This window comes from Theobroma cacao, chromosome 9 (genome assembly GCF_000208745.1).
Source record: "Theobroma cacao cultivar B97-61/B2 chromosome 9, Criollo_cocoa_genome_V2, whole genome shotgun sequence".
NCBI classification, from domain to species: Eukaryota; Viridiplantae; Streptophyta; class Magnoliopsida; order Malvales; family Malvaceae; genus Theobroma; species Theobroma cacao.
The window spans coordinates 37,956,261-37,974,343 of NC_030858.1; the positions used below are offsets into that span (position 1 = coordinate 37,956,261).

The 18,083-nt window shown below is 36.4% G+C and overlaps 2 protein-coding genes across 2 annotated transcripts; both read left to right on the forward strand.

The window, feature by feature from the left end:
• Nucleotides 1,326-2,884, forward strand: LOC18590973 (mitogen-activated protein kinase kinase kinase NPK1). The gene has a single exon (XM_007016836.2). The coding sequence runs from the start codon at nucleotides 1,385-1,387 to the stop codon at nucleotides 2,867-2,869; it is 1,485 nt and encodes a 494-aa protein (XP_007016898.2). The 5' UTR covers nucleotides 1,326-1,384; the 3' UTR covers nucleotides 2,870-2,884.
• On the forward strand, nucleotides 5,592-16,138 carry LOC18590974 (clathrin heavy chain 1). Its single transcript, XM_007016839.2, has 30 exons — nucleotides 5,592-5,784; nucleotides 5,917-6,121; nucleotides 6,265-6,353; nucleotides 6,458-6,536; nucleotides 6,671-6,798; nucleotides 7,128-7,226; nucleotides 7,310-7,418; nucleotides 7,606-7,685; nucleotides 7,770-7,997; nucleotides 8,102-8,167; nucleotides 8,529-8,645; nucleotides 8,862-9,059; nucleotides 9,333-9,449; nucleotides 9,533-9,592; nucleotides 9,730-9,816; nucleotides 9,999-10,082; nucleotides 10,163-10,297; nucleotides 10,388-10,450; nucleotides 10,531-10,635; nucleotides 10,712-10,824; nucleotides 10,969-11,221; nucleotides 11,339-11,475; nucleotides 11,558-11,836; nucleotides 11,931-12,933; nucleotides 13,230-13,715; nucleotides 13,874-14,044; nucleotides 14,162-14,347; nucleotides 14,489-14,611; nucleotides 14,721-14,831; nucleotides 15,501-16,138. Exons 1-30 carry the CDS (start codon nucleotides 5,740-5,742, stop codon nucleotides 15,654-15,656), a joined length of 5,112 nt encoding a protein of 1,703 aa, XP_007016901.2. The 5' UTR covers nucleotides 5,592-5,739; the 3' UTR covers nucleotides 15,657-16,138.

Consider the following 18,083-nt stretch of genomic DNA (forward strand, 5'->3'; position numbering starts at 1 on the left):
ACAATTTTTACTGGTAAATCATATTCAACCAAAAAACAAGAGAGAGAGAGAGAGAGAAAAGATTTATTTATTGTAATGGAGGCTGGTCGTGCACGTCAACAGACTTCCAACTCAAAACTCTCTCTCTCTCTCTCTCTCACTTGGCAAAAGCCAGACACAAGCACCGTGGGGGAAGAGATGGAGACAGCTAGGGTATCGGTCCATCTGTTCTCAACCCTTTAATTTTATCTCCCTTAACGAATAGCCTTAAGTTTCTTTGTTGCTGCGACGTGTACCTACCGCTGTCTGCCACCTAAGCTGAACCGTTTAGACCCTACAATTTTATTTGGTTTCAAACAGCAGTCTCCAACCGAAAACTCGGTCCCCACCCGCTACCGGACTTGCCTTTTGGCCAACAACTTTGCCACCTCCAGACAATTTCAACTCCCATTTTTTTCCCCTGCTTCACAGCCACGTGTACTTATTTAGGTGGAGACGGCTAATAATACGATTCCGATTATAAAATACTCTATTTATTTTTTTTGAAAAGCAAATACTCTACTTATATTTATTAAGTGGAAAAATAAAAGCTAAGATGAAGGTTTTTTCTTTTATAAAAATTTGATCTGAAAATGAGTAATACGATAATACTGTGATATATCCGAATCTGAATTTTATTAAAATCTATTTATTTATATTTTATTTGAATTTGATTAAAAATTAATACTTAATACTTGAATCTCAATATTAATGCTCTTAAAAATTTCTAATTCGACATTTTAAGCTATAAATAACATGAGAAAATGTTCTAAAAACTTGATTTAAATCCGAATTGTGAAATCAGTAGATAAGATGAAGTTTTTTTTTTAATTTAATTTTGAGTTAGGTTAACTTTTCAACTATTTTTTTTTATAAAGTAAAGAAATACTTGGGACACGTTTTAGAGGAGGTGTTTTTTTGGGGCAAATATTCTATTGCGCTCACCAAAAGTTTTTTGCTTTCCATGAATCGTGTAAGCTATTACCATGACAACCACATGCTACAACAAAAGACACCAAACGCCCATCATCAACCAATCTATGGCGAGAACAAATCTTGCAAGTAAAAATCATCCTTCACCACATCAAGAACGGCTTGGATTAACTCCACGTGGCCGTCAGATAAGGATAAAACCCAGAAGCATCCCGCACTCTTTCCCGAAGCTCAGTTCCTAACATATAAAAAAGAAAGAAAAACTCGTGACGTCATCATACCGTTTTCCGAATTATCCATTTATAAATCCACGTAAGACCAAATATAATTAATAAAATATTAGGTTACACGTATTTAAATACCTGTTTGGGCCCTCAGAAAAACACACGCCAAAAAGAAACAGAAAACAGAGAGAAGAGTTTGAGTTTCAGAGATGAAAAAACAGAGCGACACCCGGAAAATTTCTTGGACTAGAGGGAAGTGTTTAGGCAAAGGGTCGTTTGGTACCGTGAGCTTGGCAGTCAAAGAATCGGACGGTGCCGTTTTTGCAGTGAAGTCCGTCGATTTAGCTACGTGTCTTCCGAGCCAATTGGAGTCTTTGGAGAACGAAGTTAGGATCCTCCGCTCGCTTTCCTCTCCTTACGTCGTCGGGTATCTCGGCGATGACGTGACGACGTCCTACCGGAATCTTCACATGGAGTTCTTGCCGGGTGGCACCGTCGTTGACGTAGCAAGTTTTAAACGACGGTTGGCTGACGTGGACGAGAGGATTTTGCGGTGGCAGACGCGGTGCTTAGTTTCGGGTTTGAAGTACGTGCACGGTGAAGGCATTGTGCACTGTGATGTGAAAGGGAAGAATGTTTTGGTGGGCCCTGATTTCACCTCCGTAAAGCTCGCGGATTTCGGCTCAGCGATTGAGATGAAAAAAGGAAGCGCGGGTGACGGATGTAGGTCCCTGATCACGCCACGTGGAAGCCCGCTCTGGATGGCTCCGGAGGTGATCCGCGGTAAGTATCAAGGACCGGAGAGTGATGTTTGGTCCTTAGGCTGCACCGTTATCGAGATGGTCACCGGGAAGCCTGCTTGGGAGGATCGCGGTTTCAACTCCCTGAGGCAAATCGGATACTCGGAGGAATTACCGGAGTTACCGACTCAGTTATCTGAACTTGGTAAGGATTTCGTGGACAAGTGTTTGAGAAGGGATCCGAATCAACGTTGGAGCTGCGATCAGCTGCTGCAGCATCCATTTCTCGCATCAGCTTCAGCGCCGAACACGACTGGGGAATCATCTCCACGTTGCGTGCTCGATTTTGCCATCTCATCGGACTTCGAAGAGGACGAAAACACGGAGAATTTCGAAGCTTCAGCGAGGCAGAGGATCGGTAAATTTGCGACGGAAGCAGGCGTACTTTGGGAATCAGATGGATGGGTAGCGGTCAGGAGTTACGCGCCGGAATCGGTCGTGAATTGTGAGGAAGGCACAAGTACAGAATATCCGGAGTTGACGAGGACAGAGAAGGAAACGGAGGGGACAAGTTTGGAATTTTACCATTGTTTCGCGCGAACTAGTAGCAGTAGCAACTCAACCGCGTGGCTGTATCGTCATAACGAGGAAGCGCTAGGGTCGAAAGGGTCAAGTAATTCACTACGGTGCGGTGGGTGGAGGTGTAGGAGGTGCTCGGCTGGTCCGAGCTGTCGGTGTGGGTCGCAAGAGGTGGAATTAGCGGTGGAGAAAGCAGATTTGAGATTCTCCACATTTTGTAATTTATTACAATTATTCTCGTGTAAATCAAGAAAATTCAGATATATTTTATTGGCATTTTTCAAATATTACTCCTTTGTTACTATATTCTTTCCCCCTTTTTTCACCTTTCTTTCTCGGCCTCAAATTTATTTGCTCATGCGATTCCGACCATGAAAGGATTTGTCATAGGCCACTAAATTATGTTAGTGACGGCAATCTTTCCTTTTTTTTTGAACAATCTGAAGGGCGTGGGTGGCTTTAACTTCCCGTCCAAGTTGGGTTCAATGCGGCGGACAAAAAAAGGCATGGCTTGAATTTTCTTCATCCTTCGTTTAGAAAGTTGCATGACACTTTTGATTCAATCATGAGTTCATCCACTTAAACTAGAACCCATTATTAAGTTTGTGTTTGGAGAGTCCATATCAACTTAATTCTAACACAACTATCTATTTTTTACGAGATAAAATGCGTTTTTTATGAATTTGATTGATTCGATTTTAAAATTTAAAAAATTAGATTTATGAAACATTCATACAAAATAATCAAAATTAATTTTTTAATTGGTTATTAGAGTTTATATAAAGATATTTATATATTTTGAGGTATTTTAATATTTATGTATATTAAAATATTTAAAAAATATATTATTAATAATCATTTTTTATACTATTCAAAATAATCGAATAGATTATTTCTCTTAATCAATTAATATTGAACCAAATAAATCAATTTAAATTAATCAAAATGAATCGATTTTGATTGATTATTTTGATATAAATGGATTGATGCTCACCCTAAGCAAGTTGAGAGGGTATTTAGGATAAGCAATGAGGCGTTAAATATTTATGCACCAAAAGTGGAGTCAAAATCGTTTCTTCCTCTTGTCCCCTAGTATTAGCTATTAGGGTGCTGTATCATTGACGGCTTTCCTTAGTCATGAGAGGGCAAACGAAAAGATTGGACCAGTTCTCGATTGCACAACTTGATGTGGTGATAATCTCTGCATTCAGTCAAGTGCACAAAACTCCATTAATTTAAGTGCACAATTTGCTAAGATATTATTTGCAATTTACATTATTCTTATCCTTTAAGATATGCTTGGTCGACAGGAAACAAATTCCCCCCGAAAAAAAAAAAGAAAATAAAAGAAATTGGGGAAAATGAGAGGAGGCTGATTCCACGAGTCTTTGAACACTTTCTGGAAGTTTGGATGCTTCCTCAAACATCCTCTCCATCGTCTCTCATGTAAGATTATGGTTTGTCAACAAACGACACGGAAATTTTCCCAGGTGTGAATGCCAACTCATCTCATCTAGATCATCGTACGATGTTTAGATTCCTTAGCTGGTTTTGGATTCTCATTGCCTTTGAACCTTCCTACGAATTTCCCATGTTCCTTACATCACTAATCTTTTTTATATGATTTATACATATTATTCGATACACGTTTTTTTTTTAAATTTTAAATTAAATAAAATTTTATAATTAATAATTAATTAATACATAATGTTAAAATGACATACTGATATGTTATAATGAATGATAATATAAAATGTTGATACAATTATATGACATTTTTACTCTCCATCTAATATTAGATGAACGTAAAATAACATATAATATTTTGATTAATAATAATTTATTTATTTATTTTAAAATTTTAATTAATTAATTATTAATTATAAATTTTGTTAATTAAAAATAAAAATATATTTGCAGTAAAGATAAGGGTACAACAATTTTCTTTACACGCATTTGGATGTGGGGAAAGAAACCAAAGATGTATTCACAACTGTTTTCCGTGTGAAGAAAATACTTCCAATTGTTGATATGGAAAAAGTCTGTGTGAGCTTAGACTTCTAAGTAAAAAATTAAGAAACAAGGAAAACGCGGAATGACACGTGGGGAGTGTGTATGAACAAAATACCTAGTGAAGGATCTTAATGTATGAAAAGATTAGAAGGATTTGGATTATTTGATGACTATCTTTTTCACATTTACATTGCAAATTTATTCAATTTAAATCATTATTGTTTGGAATTTGTGAAACAGATTCAGCTTGACCTTGACTTAGTTGAGTTCTAGATCGATTGGTATTATTTTATTTATTTCAAATATTAATTTTAATTTCTTATCATGAAAATTTTTTATATACGTACTCTTAGATATTTTATGAATGATTATAAAAACGTACAAGACATTCAATTGAAATAAAAAAAATTAGTGTTTGGTGGTGAGATATCAATAAAAATTAAAATTAAGGATTTATTGTACAAGATTTTTAAAGAAAACTGAAACTATTTTATCCAGTCATTTATAAGTTTGGATATTAATTATTTTGAATTTTTTTTTGAGGTAAATACGAAGAGGTACGAGGGGAAGCAAAGATTTGAACATTGAACCTTCTCTTAAGGAAGATAATATTTGTTAGGTTAAATATGAGTTTATTTATTGGATTCAAGTTTAGTTTGTTTATGTAAGCTCATGAGTTGTGATTCAGCATAATGCAAGCTCCATGTATATTATGTAAAAAATGTAATAGATAAAAGTATATAATATTATTCTTGACAAGCTTTAAAAGGATTAAAATCAAACATTTAACTCAAGAGTAAATATATATGTCACATATTTAAAAAATTGAGTCCGAGTATTTAATTTCGTAAATTAAAAATAAAAAAAACATTGTTAAACTCAAAAAAATTAATTTGGGCCTAATTAATAGAGATTCATTAATCATCGGGCCATCGACACAGCTTATAGACTCATCTGTTTCAGAGGAGCCTTTTTTTTACGAGCCCATGTTTGAGATTCGAACTCTTGATTGTTTTCCTAAGCCCAAAGTCCTAAGTTTGTACAACAAGGTACAAGCCTGCTACTAATTTTTACAAATCAAAAATAGCTCCTCGACTAGAAGAGAAGACCCTTTGGTTCTTCTCCCTTTTAGTTCTAGATCTACACTCTTTCCCTCTTTTGATTTCATTTCTCAGATTTACCTCCACTGATCGGAGTTTCGAATATCGAGAACGCTAATCTAAGCCGCAGCCATGGCTGCTGCCAACGCTCCCCTCTCCATGAAAGAAACCTTGACGGTAAACACCAGCAACGAAACTTGTTCGCTCACTCTCTTTCAATTCGTTCGTTTTTTGATCTGCTGCATTTCGTTTCATTTTCCAGATCTAATGCTTATTTTATTTTTATTTTTGTAAAAAATTTCGTTGCAGTTGCCGAGCATCGGCATAAATCCGCAGTTCATAAGCTTCACTCATGTGACTATGGAGTCGGATAAGTATATTTGCGTTAGGGAAACGGCGCCGCAAAACAGCGTCGTTATAATCGACATGAGCATGCCTATGCAGCCTCTCAGGCGTCCGATCACTGCCGATTCCGCTCTGATGAATCCGAACACTAGAATTCTCGCTTTGAAAGGTACATTTAATCATCCTCTTAATTGGTGATTTATTTTTGCTCTTTTACTGAATCTCTCTCGTTATTTTTCGTGAGTTCTCCTTATTAGCGGTTAAATTTTAGTTGAATATCTGATAATTTAGTTGTGACGTTATAATATGAAGCTCAACTTCCGGGAACAACTCAGGATCATTTACAGATATTTAACATTGAAATGAAAGCGAAAGTGAAATCATATCAGATGCCTGAGCAGGTTATTGTTTTTCTTTTTGGATCCTTACTGTTTTGTTTTGATAGACTCTTGATTTTGATTCATTGCGTTGGTTCTAACTATTTGCTGTTTTCCGCTGTGGATAGGTTGTGTTTTGGAAGTGGATTTCTCCACAGAAGCTTGCCCTGGTCACACAAACTGCAGCATATCATTGGTCAATCGAAGGCGAGTTATCTTTGTATTATTTTTTTTTTGTGTTTCTAAATATGCATTTTGTCTTGACGTTAGTATTATGTTTATCATTTGAGTCTCTAATAAATTTGTGTTCTTCTTTTCCTACTGTTGCATCTCACATGCAGGTGAATCTGAGCCTGTGAAGATGTTTGAGCGAACTGCTAATCTTGCAAATAATCAAATCATTAACTATAAATGTGATTCCAATGAGAAGTGGTTAGTCTTGATTGGAATTGCCCCTGGTTCATCTGAGGTATGCATGGCCGTATTTTTTTATCTCTTATTAAATTTGGTCTTATTGATTTGATTAGAGTGTTTTCCTTTTTTAAGATAAATGATACTGGATTTTGAACTCTAATGAAGTTATGAAGTGCCTGCCTTGCTAAGCCTACTGAATTCTGTTTGCTTGTGTATTGCATAATTTTTTATTGGTGAATGTAGGAAGAAACAGATTCATTTGGTATGCAGTATTTCTTTCTTTTCTTTGTTCGTATAATGATAAATGATTTTCATGCCATATGTATGATGTGTTATTTGTGATCATTGACCTTTTTTTTTTCTAATTTCAAAATCTTGTTGCAGAGGCCACAATTGGTCAAAGGTAATATGCAGCTTTTCTCTGTGGATCAGCAGCGTAGTCAAGCTCTTGAAGCACATGCTGCATCATTTGCCACATTTAAAGTGCGGTTCTGCCCTCCAAATTTATTCTCTTTCATTGTCTTTATTACAAATCTGTATTGTTTTACGTTTCAACTTTTAAACAGGTACCTGGAAATGAAAATCCTTCAACTCTTATTTCTTTTGCCACAAAGACATTCAATGCTGGACAAATAACGTCTAAGTTACATGTCATTGAACTCGGTGCTCAGCCAGGTAACATTTTTTTTCACTGGCATCTTCTTTATTGTATAAGCAGATGCATAACACATGCACTTGTAGAATTTCCTTGTTTAGCTTATTTAATTATTGCATGGTTAGATGCATGCATTTCATAAGTGTTATGCTATTCCATGGTTCTTTTGCTGAATTTTTGGGTATTGATCATGGAATTTCTCATCAGGCAAACCTTCATTCACAAAGAAACAAGCAGATTTATTCTTTCCTCCAGATTTTGCTGATGACTTTCCTGTGTCAATGCAGGTTGATTTTGAGCTTCTATTGATCATTCTTTTATATTTCAATTATTTTACTAAGATGAAAGGGCTAACTATTTTTTTCTGGCAGATATCTCAGAAGTACGGTCTAATATATGTGATCACAAAGCAAGGACTTCTTTTTGTATATGACCTGGAGACAGCTACTGCAGTTTACAGAAATCGGATCAGTCCAGATCCTATATTCCTGACAACAGAGGCTTCATCCATTGGTGGCTTTTATGCTATAAACAGACGAGGCCAGGTTCTGCTTGCCACTGTAAATGAAGCTACAATTATACCATTTATTAGTGGTCAGGTATGAGAATCACATATTTGTAGCTATGAAAATAATTTTTTCTTTTTGGTTACATATGAACTGTTTTGTAGTTGTTTGTTAAATTGTTTTTGTGTATTTTGCAGTTGAACAATCTTGAACTTGCCGTAAATCTTGCCAAAAGGGGGAATCTTCCTGGTGCTGAAAATCTGGTAACTAAATGTTGGTTTTGGCTTTTAATTTGCACTTTCAGTCTTGGCAGCTTAACACTGATTTTTAACCCAGCATCAATGCTTATCTTTGAGATTAATTTTTTGTTGTGTCAACCTGTAATCCAGCATATCAGGCGGCTAAGTTAAAAGCTGGTTGCTTTAAAGGAAAATTTGAATTGAATAGTTCAATAGTATCTTTTTTATTCTACATCTACCCTAAGTTACCTTTATTTTTTGATGATATGTTCTTGTGTTTGTGACTGATTTTCAACCTAATTTAACAATCAGTTTCTTGCTACCTGTTTGTGCATACCATGTATCTTTACCATCATTTGAAGGTTTTGGCGATCTTTGTGCTCAGGTGGTGCAGCGGTTCCAGGAATTGTTTTCACAGACAAAGTACAAAGAGGCTGCCGAACTTGCTGCTGAATCACCTCAGGGAATTCTCCGTACTCCAGACACTGTTGCCAAATTCCAGGTATGTATTTATGTATTAAGTTCTGCACTTTGGTACAGTTGTTCTATTTTCCTTAGTGTTGTTAGTTCTTGTTCTCTCAGTTGAGGAAATCCTTGGCAGTTTTCCATTTCAATCTTCATGCAGAGCGCTCCTTGCAAAAGTTCAAATATTTTTGTTCTTATTTGAAAGCTTGGATGGTGAAGGTCCTATTGTGCTTATATTGTTCACATGTTGCAGAGTGTTCCTGTTCAAGCTGGACAAACTCCTCCATTATTGCAGTATTTTGGAACCTTGTTGACTAGAGGAAAACTCAATGCTTTTGAGTCATTGGAATTATCACGCCTTGTTGTAAACCAGAATAAAAAGAATCTTCTAGAGAATTGGTTGGCAGAGGACAAGCTTGAGTGCAGTGAGGAGCTTGGAGATCTTGTTAAGGTTTTATTTTAAAGCTCATTTTGATCTTATTCTGATGCTTTGATTTTTCCACTGGTCTATATGAGATGTTTCTTCCTTGGTAATCTTATGTTATTATCAGATAGGTCTTGAGAGATCACATAGTCAACTTTATGAGGATTTTTTTTTTTTACATTAATTAGGGTGGTGCTGGGTCAGTGCACATCAGCACATGGTTGGACAATGTCTATTTTAAGTCTTTTGGCCTGGCATCTATTTAGGTGTCTATCTCTTTTGTTTTTTGTTTTTTTGTAGACAGTAGATAATGATCTTGCACTGAAAATATACATCAAAGCAAGAGCAACTCCTAAAGTTGTTGCCGCTTTTGCTGAGAGGAAGGAATTTGACAAGATTCTAATTTACTCAAAGCAGGTATGTACTTTGCAATTCTACAAACAATCATTATTATGTAAAAGCGTCTTCCATTTGTAATTGTGTCACTGACATTGATACAGGTTGGATACACTCCTGATTATTTATTCCTTCTGCAAACAATTTTGAGGACAGATCCACAGGTATGCCGATTCATTTACATTTACAATTATTGGAAATGTTGTGTTTTTATGCTCTTATGCTTATGTGGTTGACCTTTTGTACTATTAAAAACAGTTAACTTGATGCTTGCTAACTTTTTTAACTTTCTTGATTGCAGGGTGCTGTTAATTTTGCTTTGATGATGTCTCAAATGGAGGGTGGTTGCCCAGTTGATTATAACACAATAACAGATCTATTTCTTCAGGTTTGATTGGTCTTGCTTATTTTTGTGAGTGTGGGTTTGGATGTGTTTTAAAGCTAACACTATCATGAAAATAATTAAGGTTATTAAATAGAGTGAAATACAGGCTTCACCTACCCTGTTTTCTTTCCAGCATCCTTAAATTTCTTAGAAGGAAAATTGAAACATATATCTTTAAATTTCAGAGGAACTTGATTCGTGAGGCAACTGCGTTTTTGTTGGATGTGCTAAAGCCAAATGTACCGGAACATGGGTACCTTCAAACGAAGGTGAGCTTTCTCCTCTCTCTTGCTGTAATTTTTATAGTTATCTTGGATGTCTTTACCATATCATGATCTACTCTATTCAGGTTTTGGAAATCAATCTAGTGACCTTTCCAAATGTTGCTGATGCAATATTAGCAAATGGTATGTTTAGTCATTATGATCGTCCACGTATTGGCCAACTCTGTGAAAAAGCTGGTCTGTACATACGAGCTCTTCAGGTAAAATACCTTCCCAATCGTGTGCCTAGCATCTTGATCAGATGGTTGATTAATTTTTTTTGACTATGAAGAAACTTATTGTCTGTGCAGCATTATACGGAGTTGCCGGATATCAAACGTGTCATTGTGAATACACATGCCATCGAGCCCCAGGTTTTACTGCAAAAATGCTCAATATGTTGTTCATATGAAAATTTTCTATCTTACTAATTCTTCAACATGTTACTTTTCAGTCCCTTGTTGAGTTCTTTGGAACCCTTTCCAGAGAATGGGCTCTTGAGTGTATGAAAGATCTTCTAATGGTCAATCTTAGGGCAAATCTTCAGATTATTGTACAGGTAAAGCATCAGTTTGTTATGGCAGTCATCAGTAATGTTGTTCCTTGGATGATGTTTATGGATGCATTGTTTGCAGACTGCAAAGGAATACTGTGAGCAGCTTGGTGTTGATGCATGTATAAAACTCTTTGAGCAGTTCAAGTCCTATGAAGGATTATACTTTTTCTTGGGTTCATACTTGAGCTCCAGGTTTCTTCTTCTTTTTGTTTTTCTTTTTTTAAAAAGTGGTACTTCTTCTTTTTCTTTTTAAATATTTATAGAAGAGAAGATATGATTTTAGCATTATATATCTACTTTGTATTAATTTTCCAATTCTTTTTTGTCTTGGGATAGTGAGGATCCGGATATCCACTTCAAATACATTGAAGCAGCAGCAAAAACTGGACAAATAAAGGAAGTAGAACGTGTGACTCGTGAATCAAACTTTTACGATGCTGAAAAGACCAAGAATTTTCTGATGGAAGCTAAGCTTCCAGATGCACGTCCCTTGATTAATGTTTGTGATCGTTTTGGTTTTGTTCCGGATCTCACTCATTATCTATATACAAACAACATGCTCCGATATATTGAGGGTTATGTTCAAAAGGTAAAGTTACTTTTGGTTTCAAAGGCATTGGCAAAATGAATGCCAGCTTATTCATCCTACTGGCCAGGTTAAATTAAGTGGGACTCTTGGGTTATAGTTTTTCATTTCTTGCTATAGGTAAATCCAGGGAATGCTCCATTAGTTGTTGGGCAGCTGTTAGATGATGAATGCCCTGAGGATTTCATCAAGGGTCTTATTCTTTCAGTTCGTTCTCTTCTTCCAGTTGAGCCCCTTGTGGATGAATGTGAGAAGAGGTATGTTTCTGACTTGCTATATTGGGGTCCCTTACGTCATATTTCTTTTCTTTCTTATCCTCACTTGGATTTTTGTTTTCAGGAATCGTCTCCGGTTGCTGACTCAGTTTTTAGAGCATCTAGTGAGTGAGGGCAGTCAAGATGTGCATGTTCATAATGCTTTGGGTAAAATTATCATAGAGAGCAATAACAACCCAGAGCATTTTCTCACTACCAACCCGTATTATGATTCACGTGTCGTGGGTAAATACTGTGAAAAACGAGATCCAACACTTGCTGTTGTTGCTTACCATAGAGGACAGTGTGATGATGAACTGGTCAATGTCACAAACAAGAATTCCTTATTCAAGTTGCAAGCTAGGTATGGACTCTGTCATTCTTATTAGCTTGTAATCATGAATCCTGGTGCTTTTATTTCGTAAATTAGCTTTAGTGAACTAATACTTTTCTTTCAGATATGTGGTGGAGAGGATGGATGCAGATCTTTGGGAGAAAGTTCTTAATCCTGATAATGAGTATAGAAGACAGCTTATTGATCAGGTTGTGTCAACTGCTTTGCCTGAAAGCAAGAGTCCGGAGCAAGTCTCAGCAGCTGTTAAAGCATTTATGACTGCTGATCTCCCACATGAACTGATTGAGCTTCTTGAGAAGATAGTGCTGCAAAATTCTGCCTTCAGTGGAAACTTCAATTTGCAAAATCTGCTGATTTTGACAGCTATCAAAGCGGATCCATCAAGAGTTATGGATTACATTAATAGATTGGACAACTTTGATGGACCTGCAGTTGGAGAGGTAGCTGTGGAAGCCCAATTGTATGAAGAAGCATTTGCCATTTTCAAGAAGTTTAATTTGAATGTTCAGGCTGTAAATGTGTTGTTGGATAACCTTAATAGTATCGATCGAGCTGTGGAGTTTGCATTCCGTGTTGAAGAAGATGCTGTCTGGAGTCAAGTGGCTAAGGCACAACTTCGTGTAGGGGATGTGAGTGAAGCTATTGAGTCATTTATTCGTGCTGATGACGCTACTCAGTTCTTGGATGTCATAAAGGCTTCTGAGGATGCAAATGTATACCAAGACCTGGTGAGGTACCTACTAATGGTTCGGCAGAAAACCAAGGAACCCAAAGTGGACAGTGAACTTATCTATGCTTATGCCAAGATTGGTGGGCTGGGTGAGATAGAAGAGTTCATTCTTATGCCAAATGTTGCTAATCTGCAAAATGTGGGAGACCGCTTGTATGATGAAGCCCTTTATGAGGCAGCGAAAATCATATTTGCATTTATTTCTAACTGGGCTAAGCTGGCCATCACACTTGTTAAGCTACAACAGTTCCAAGGTGCTGTCGACGCTGCTCGGAAAGCCAACAGTTCAAAAACATGGAAGGAGGTTTGCTTCGCTTGTGTTGATGCTGAAGAGTTCCGCTTGGCTCAGATATGTGGCCTCAATATCATCATACAGGTGGCTTTCTTGCCCACTATCTTAATTTACTTTCCTGTTATTCTGCTTGGGACAGAGGAGCATTACAAAATTGCGTTAGTATGTTCTCAGGCAGTTTATGAGTAATCAAAGTTTGATAATTAGGTAAACTAAGGCATGAATTTACATGTCATCAGTTTATTGGCTATGCTTTTTTGTATGATATAGTGTTCTTTTTATATTGTTGATTGGTTCGAAACAAAGTCATATGTGGTTTTTGTTTGTAATAATTACATATGGGGTTCTTGTTTTAATTGCATTAAGTCTTTCTTTTCTAGGTTGATGACCTAGAGGAGGTTAGTGAGTACTATCAGAACCGGGGATGCTTCAGTGAGCTCATATCTCTAATGGAGAGTGGATTAGGTTTGGAACGTGCACATATGGGCATCTTTACTGAATTGGGAGTTCTGTATGCAAGATACCGTCCAGAGAAGCTTATGGAGCACATAAAACTTTTCTCAACTCGTCTAAACATTCCAAAGCTTATTCGAGCTTGTGATGAACAGCAGCACTGGAAGGAACTAACTTATCTATATGTTCAGTATGATGAGTTTGACAATGCAGCTACCACCATAATGAACCACTCTCCAGAAGCATGGGATCACATGCAATTTAAAGATATTGTAGTCAAAGTTGCAAATGTTGAACTCTATTACAAGGCTGTGCATTTTTACTTGGAAGAACATTCTGATCTTATCAATGATGTTCTTAACGTGCTTGCCCTCCGTGTTGACCATGCACGTGTTGTGGATATAATGAGGAAGGTATGTGCATCTCCTAGGATGTGATAGGGGTTGCCTTGTGCCCAATCTCTGCTTTTCTTGTTGATCCGTTATTCACTTCTCTTCTTTTTAGAGAAAGATAATGATATGGAAAGAGTTTTGCCTATTATAACTTATTTGCGCATGCAATTCATTTTCAGGCTGGTCACTTGCGTCTTGTTAAGCCATACATGGTTGCCGTTCAGAGCAACAATGTGGCTGCTGTTAATGAAGCTCTGAATGAGATTTATGTAGAGGAGGAGGACTATGACAGGCTTCGTGAATCTATAGATCTCCATGATAACTTTGATCAGATAGGCCTTGCACAGAAGGTGAGAAGTGTGACATTTAGTTGTTTTCTGTGCATTTATTAACTCTTTTGTTCTTTAGTTGTTTGAAACTACCAAGAGTTAAGTTGTTTTACAAGTGAGAATGGTTTGTATGAGTAGATTGAGAAGCATGAACTACTTGAGATGAGGCGTGTTGCCGCTTATATATATAAGAAGGCAGGGAGATGGAAGCAGTCTATTGCCTTGTCAAAGAAGGACAATCATTACAGAGATGCCATGGAAACATGTTCACAGTCTGGTGATCGGGAACTTGCAGAGGAATTACTCGTCTATTTTATTGAGCAGGTAATTTTTCTATTGCTTTGTTTTATGTAGGCAGGTGCTAGACAAATCTACTTTCTCACTCTTGTGCCTTTTATCTCATATAGGATATCACTAAATTTGGGGTTCACTCACTAATCCACATTTTCTTATTGTCTAATGTAGCGAAAGAAAGAGTGTTTTGCTGCATGCCTCTTCGTTTGTTATGATGTAATCAGGCCAGATGTTGCTCTTGAGCTTGCCTGGATAAATAATATGATTGATTTTGCCTTCCCATATCTCTTGCAGGTAATTTTCCCCCTTGCTATTTGTTCTCAATTGTTAGTTAAAATTTTGAAGTGCTTATCCTCAAACTTTTTGTTTGGTTCTTTTTCTTGGCATTTTCTCCCCTATAAAGTTTATACGGGAGTACACAGGCAAAGTGGATGAACTCGTGAAGGATAAAATCAAAGCTATGAATCTGCTGAAGGCCAAGGAGGAGGAGGAGAAAGACGTGGTTGCTCAGCAGGTACATATATATGCAAAATCTCTTTGCTGTTTTGCCTACCATAGTTCTATGAGGGAGAAAGAGGGGGTTGGAGTGGTGGGTTTTGTCCTTGTGGAACAGTTTTAATTTTTCTTCATGTTACGAAGTAGGAGATTTTTAAAGAACTGAGCAACTCTTGGGTGCTTATAGGTCGCACTACTCAATTCTATTGGTGATCAATAAGTAATTAACTATTATCGTTGTCATTTGCTTGCTCACACAGAAGCTATCTGTCTTTTAGAATTTCAATAAAACCTTGAATATAGGACCTTGGGAAGAAAACCACCCAACGACTACTGTTGGCTTCTTGAAAGCTGAATATGAGGCAATGCTTTGAGAAAAGGAAAAATTAGGTTTTCATCCGTTATAACTGCAAATGGGCAAGAAACTCTTTTTATTTTCCTTCATCTAAAGAATTTCTTAAATCAGATTATTGTGGTTGCTCAAATGCTGTTAGAGACAGAATGAGCTGTCTGTACTGTATTCTAATAAGCTTCACATGCACTTATTTTCTAGAAGGCAGGCGATTAAACTACCAATACTATATGATTTCTCTCTTTAATTGTAATTTTTGCTAGACACTTGAGGTGCCTCTAGTGGATGCTAATCTTCTTTCCAAAGAACTAATTCCCTTGTTTTTTCCACCTGCAGAATATGTATGCTCAGTTGCTGCCTCTTGCTTTACCTGCACCTCCAATGCCTGGAATGGGTGGAAGTTTTGCTCCACCACCACCACCACCTCCAATGAGTGGGATGGGGATGCCTCCAATGGCACCCTATGGCATGCCACCAATGGGTTCCTATTGATCTCTGATTAAACAAGGATAGGTAAGCAAGAAATATGTTGACTTCTACAAGGATGAATCGAATCTCTAATTGCCCATGATATCATGTTTACGTTTGAAGGTGAATTTGATCTTTTTCATGGTTGTGAAATATTGAGGTAGTAGCCTTGCTTTCTTTGGTAATGCATCTGCTATTGGGTTGTGGTTATTTGTGCCCAACAGATGCAGCTTTACCCTGTAGTCGAGGACGTTAGCAACTAGGGTTTTGACAAAATTTTATGCAGCTTAGTGATGACTGAACGAATTTCGTGCAAACCTTGCCAAGTCTGCCATATGTATAGGTTATTCTAGCTCAGTCATATACATTTTTCTGTTCTCTTAAGTGCTCGGACATGTAGTTGCTTCGTTTTAGGAATCCAAAATTTTGTACTTGCTAATCTTTCCTCCCCCAGTGTATAACAGAGTATTCTTTATAGTTTAAATTTCACAATCTCTCTCTCTCTCTCTCTCTCTCTTGTTGCAGATAAGTTTTATTAATCTTTATCCTTGGCTGGACTCCTCAACTCTTATTTTGAATTCAATGAGACTCCATTGTTTGGTTGATACGCCTTCTGAATTTTGTACATTCTTTTTTACTTGCTCAACCTCTAATTTAAAGTTGGAGAAATGAAATTCTGATTGAGAGTTGATGTAGAGTTGGTAACACTCTCTCTGCCTCTGTGATTATATATGCCAAATGATACAAGGAAAATTCTGGATCTCAATCGTCAAGTTAGCTTCTGATTGTATGTAGAGGTCACCAGTTTGATCCTTCGCTCAATCTCTAGTCCTCAAAGATTAAAGTCGTTAAATTGAAGTCACACCTCGAGGTCAAATAGTATAAAGTAAAATTTGAATCTTAATAAAAATGAACAACTTGATTTTTAAAGAGAAATTATTGAAAAAAAAAGTCAAAATACCTTTCAAGTGTATGTATTTGTATATTTTGTTCAATTTAATTTTTATGTTCAAAATCGAAGAAATCAAATTTTTTTATTTTGAAAATTGTTCTAATTTAATCTTTCCTCGACATCTAAATTCTTGTTGTGCACTCATGTCTTATATATATGGGGCTTAAATAACGAAATCCACCACTGCCTTGATATTAATATGGTAATAGTGGAGATTCTATCTAAAATGCTTATGAAAAATTATCATGTAAAATTTTGTAGAATGAAAAAATTGATATTATTTAGTTAAAATAGATTGAAATCTACTTAGAAAACGAAGGAATTTTGTAATAAAGAGTTTTACGTTAGGTTGTAATGTCCACCATGAGCGGAATTTCTTTTCATTGTTTAGCCACTCACACTGGTCTCTCTAATGTAAGTAGCTGTTAAAATGCAAGAGTTCAGCAAAGAGATGACTAGGGTGTCTTTACTATTTATTTTTTATCTCAAGTGTCAAAGCAATTATGGATAAATGATGACCTTCCATTTGATCAGAACACCTTTTCTTGGCTGTAAATCTTATCATCGTGAATGACATTTGAGCTTTTATCTTGTCACCCTTAAGTATAAGTTATGTGTCAGTATGACCTTTTAGTCTCCACTCTAGCCTTGTTGGTTGCATGTGGTGACCATTACTTGAACTTAAATGTATAAAAGTTAAACCATTTCCTAATAGCTTAAGCTTTTAGGACTAGTGATAATCAAAATGGATTCAAAATGACACAACATGATTATTCACTACATAATTACAAAGAATGTAATTGATGACAAAATAATATTACGATATTTTATTTATCAAAAAAAATAATTAAAATACAAAGAAAATACATAATTATTGAGAGATATATACGATGTGATGTTAATTTTTTATACTAGTACATAAAAGGACAGGAAATACTTGCTGCCGTGTTCATCTATCGTGCCCCTTACCCGAAAACTAGTTTGATTAAATATATGTTGGGTGAAAAAAACATAGAAATGAACAACGATGCAACACATTCTCCAGACAGGCCCAAACAATTTTTATTCTATGGGAAAAAAAATAAGAAATTTATGACATGAATAAATACAGTGCAATGAAATAGCGAACTGTATGTGGTGACCATATTTGAGAAGACAAAGGATGGTTTCCGGTTATGTGCACCAAAAGCCACAAAGATCAGGATTGCCTAAACAACTACAATTCCCAAACATACTACCAATCAAAAGCTGTAGGATGGGAGAAAGAGACTGAAGGCTCTATCGCCCCAGTTGAAAGGAAATAAAAATTCCAGTTTTTGTCGAAAAAGAAACAGGTGTCCACCACATTGAGGCAATAGTTGAACAAAACATTAGAGGGCAGATTGTTGTCGCGCAACTCAACTTTGTTCCATGTATTGTGGTTGACATCGTAGACAAACAATATAGTAGGAAAAGGCTTAGCATGAACAATGGTTTTGCTGTCACCAACAACACAGGAG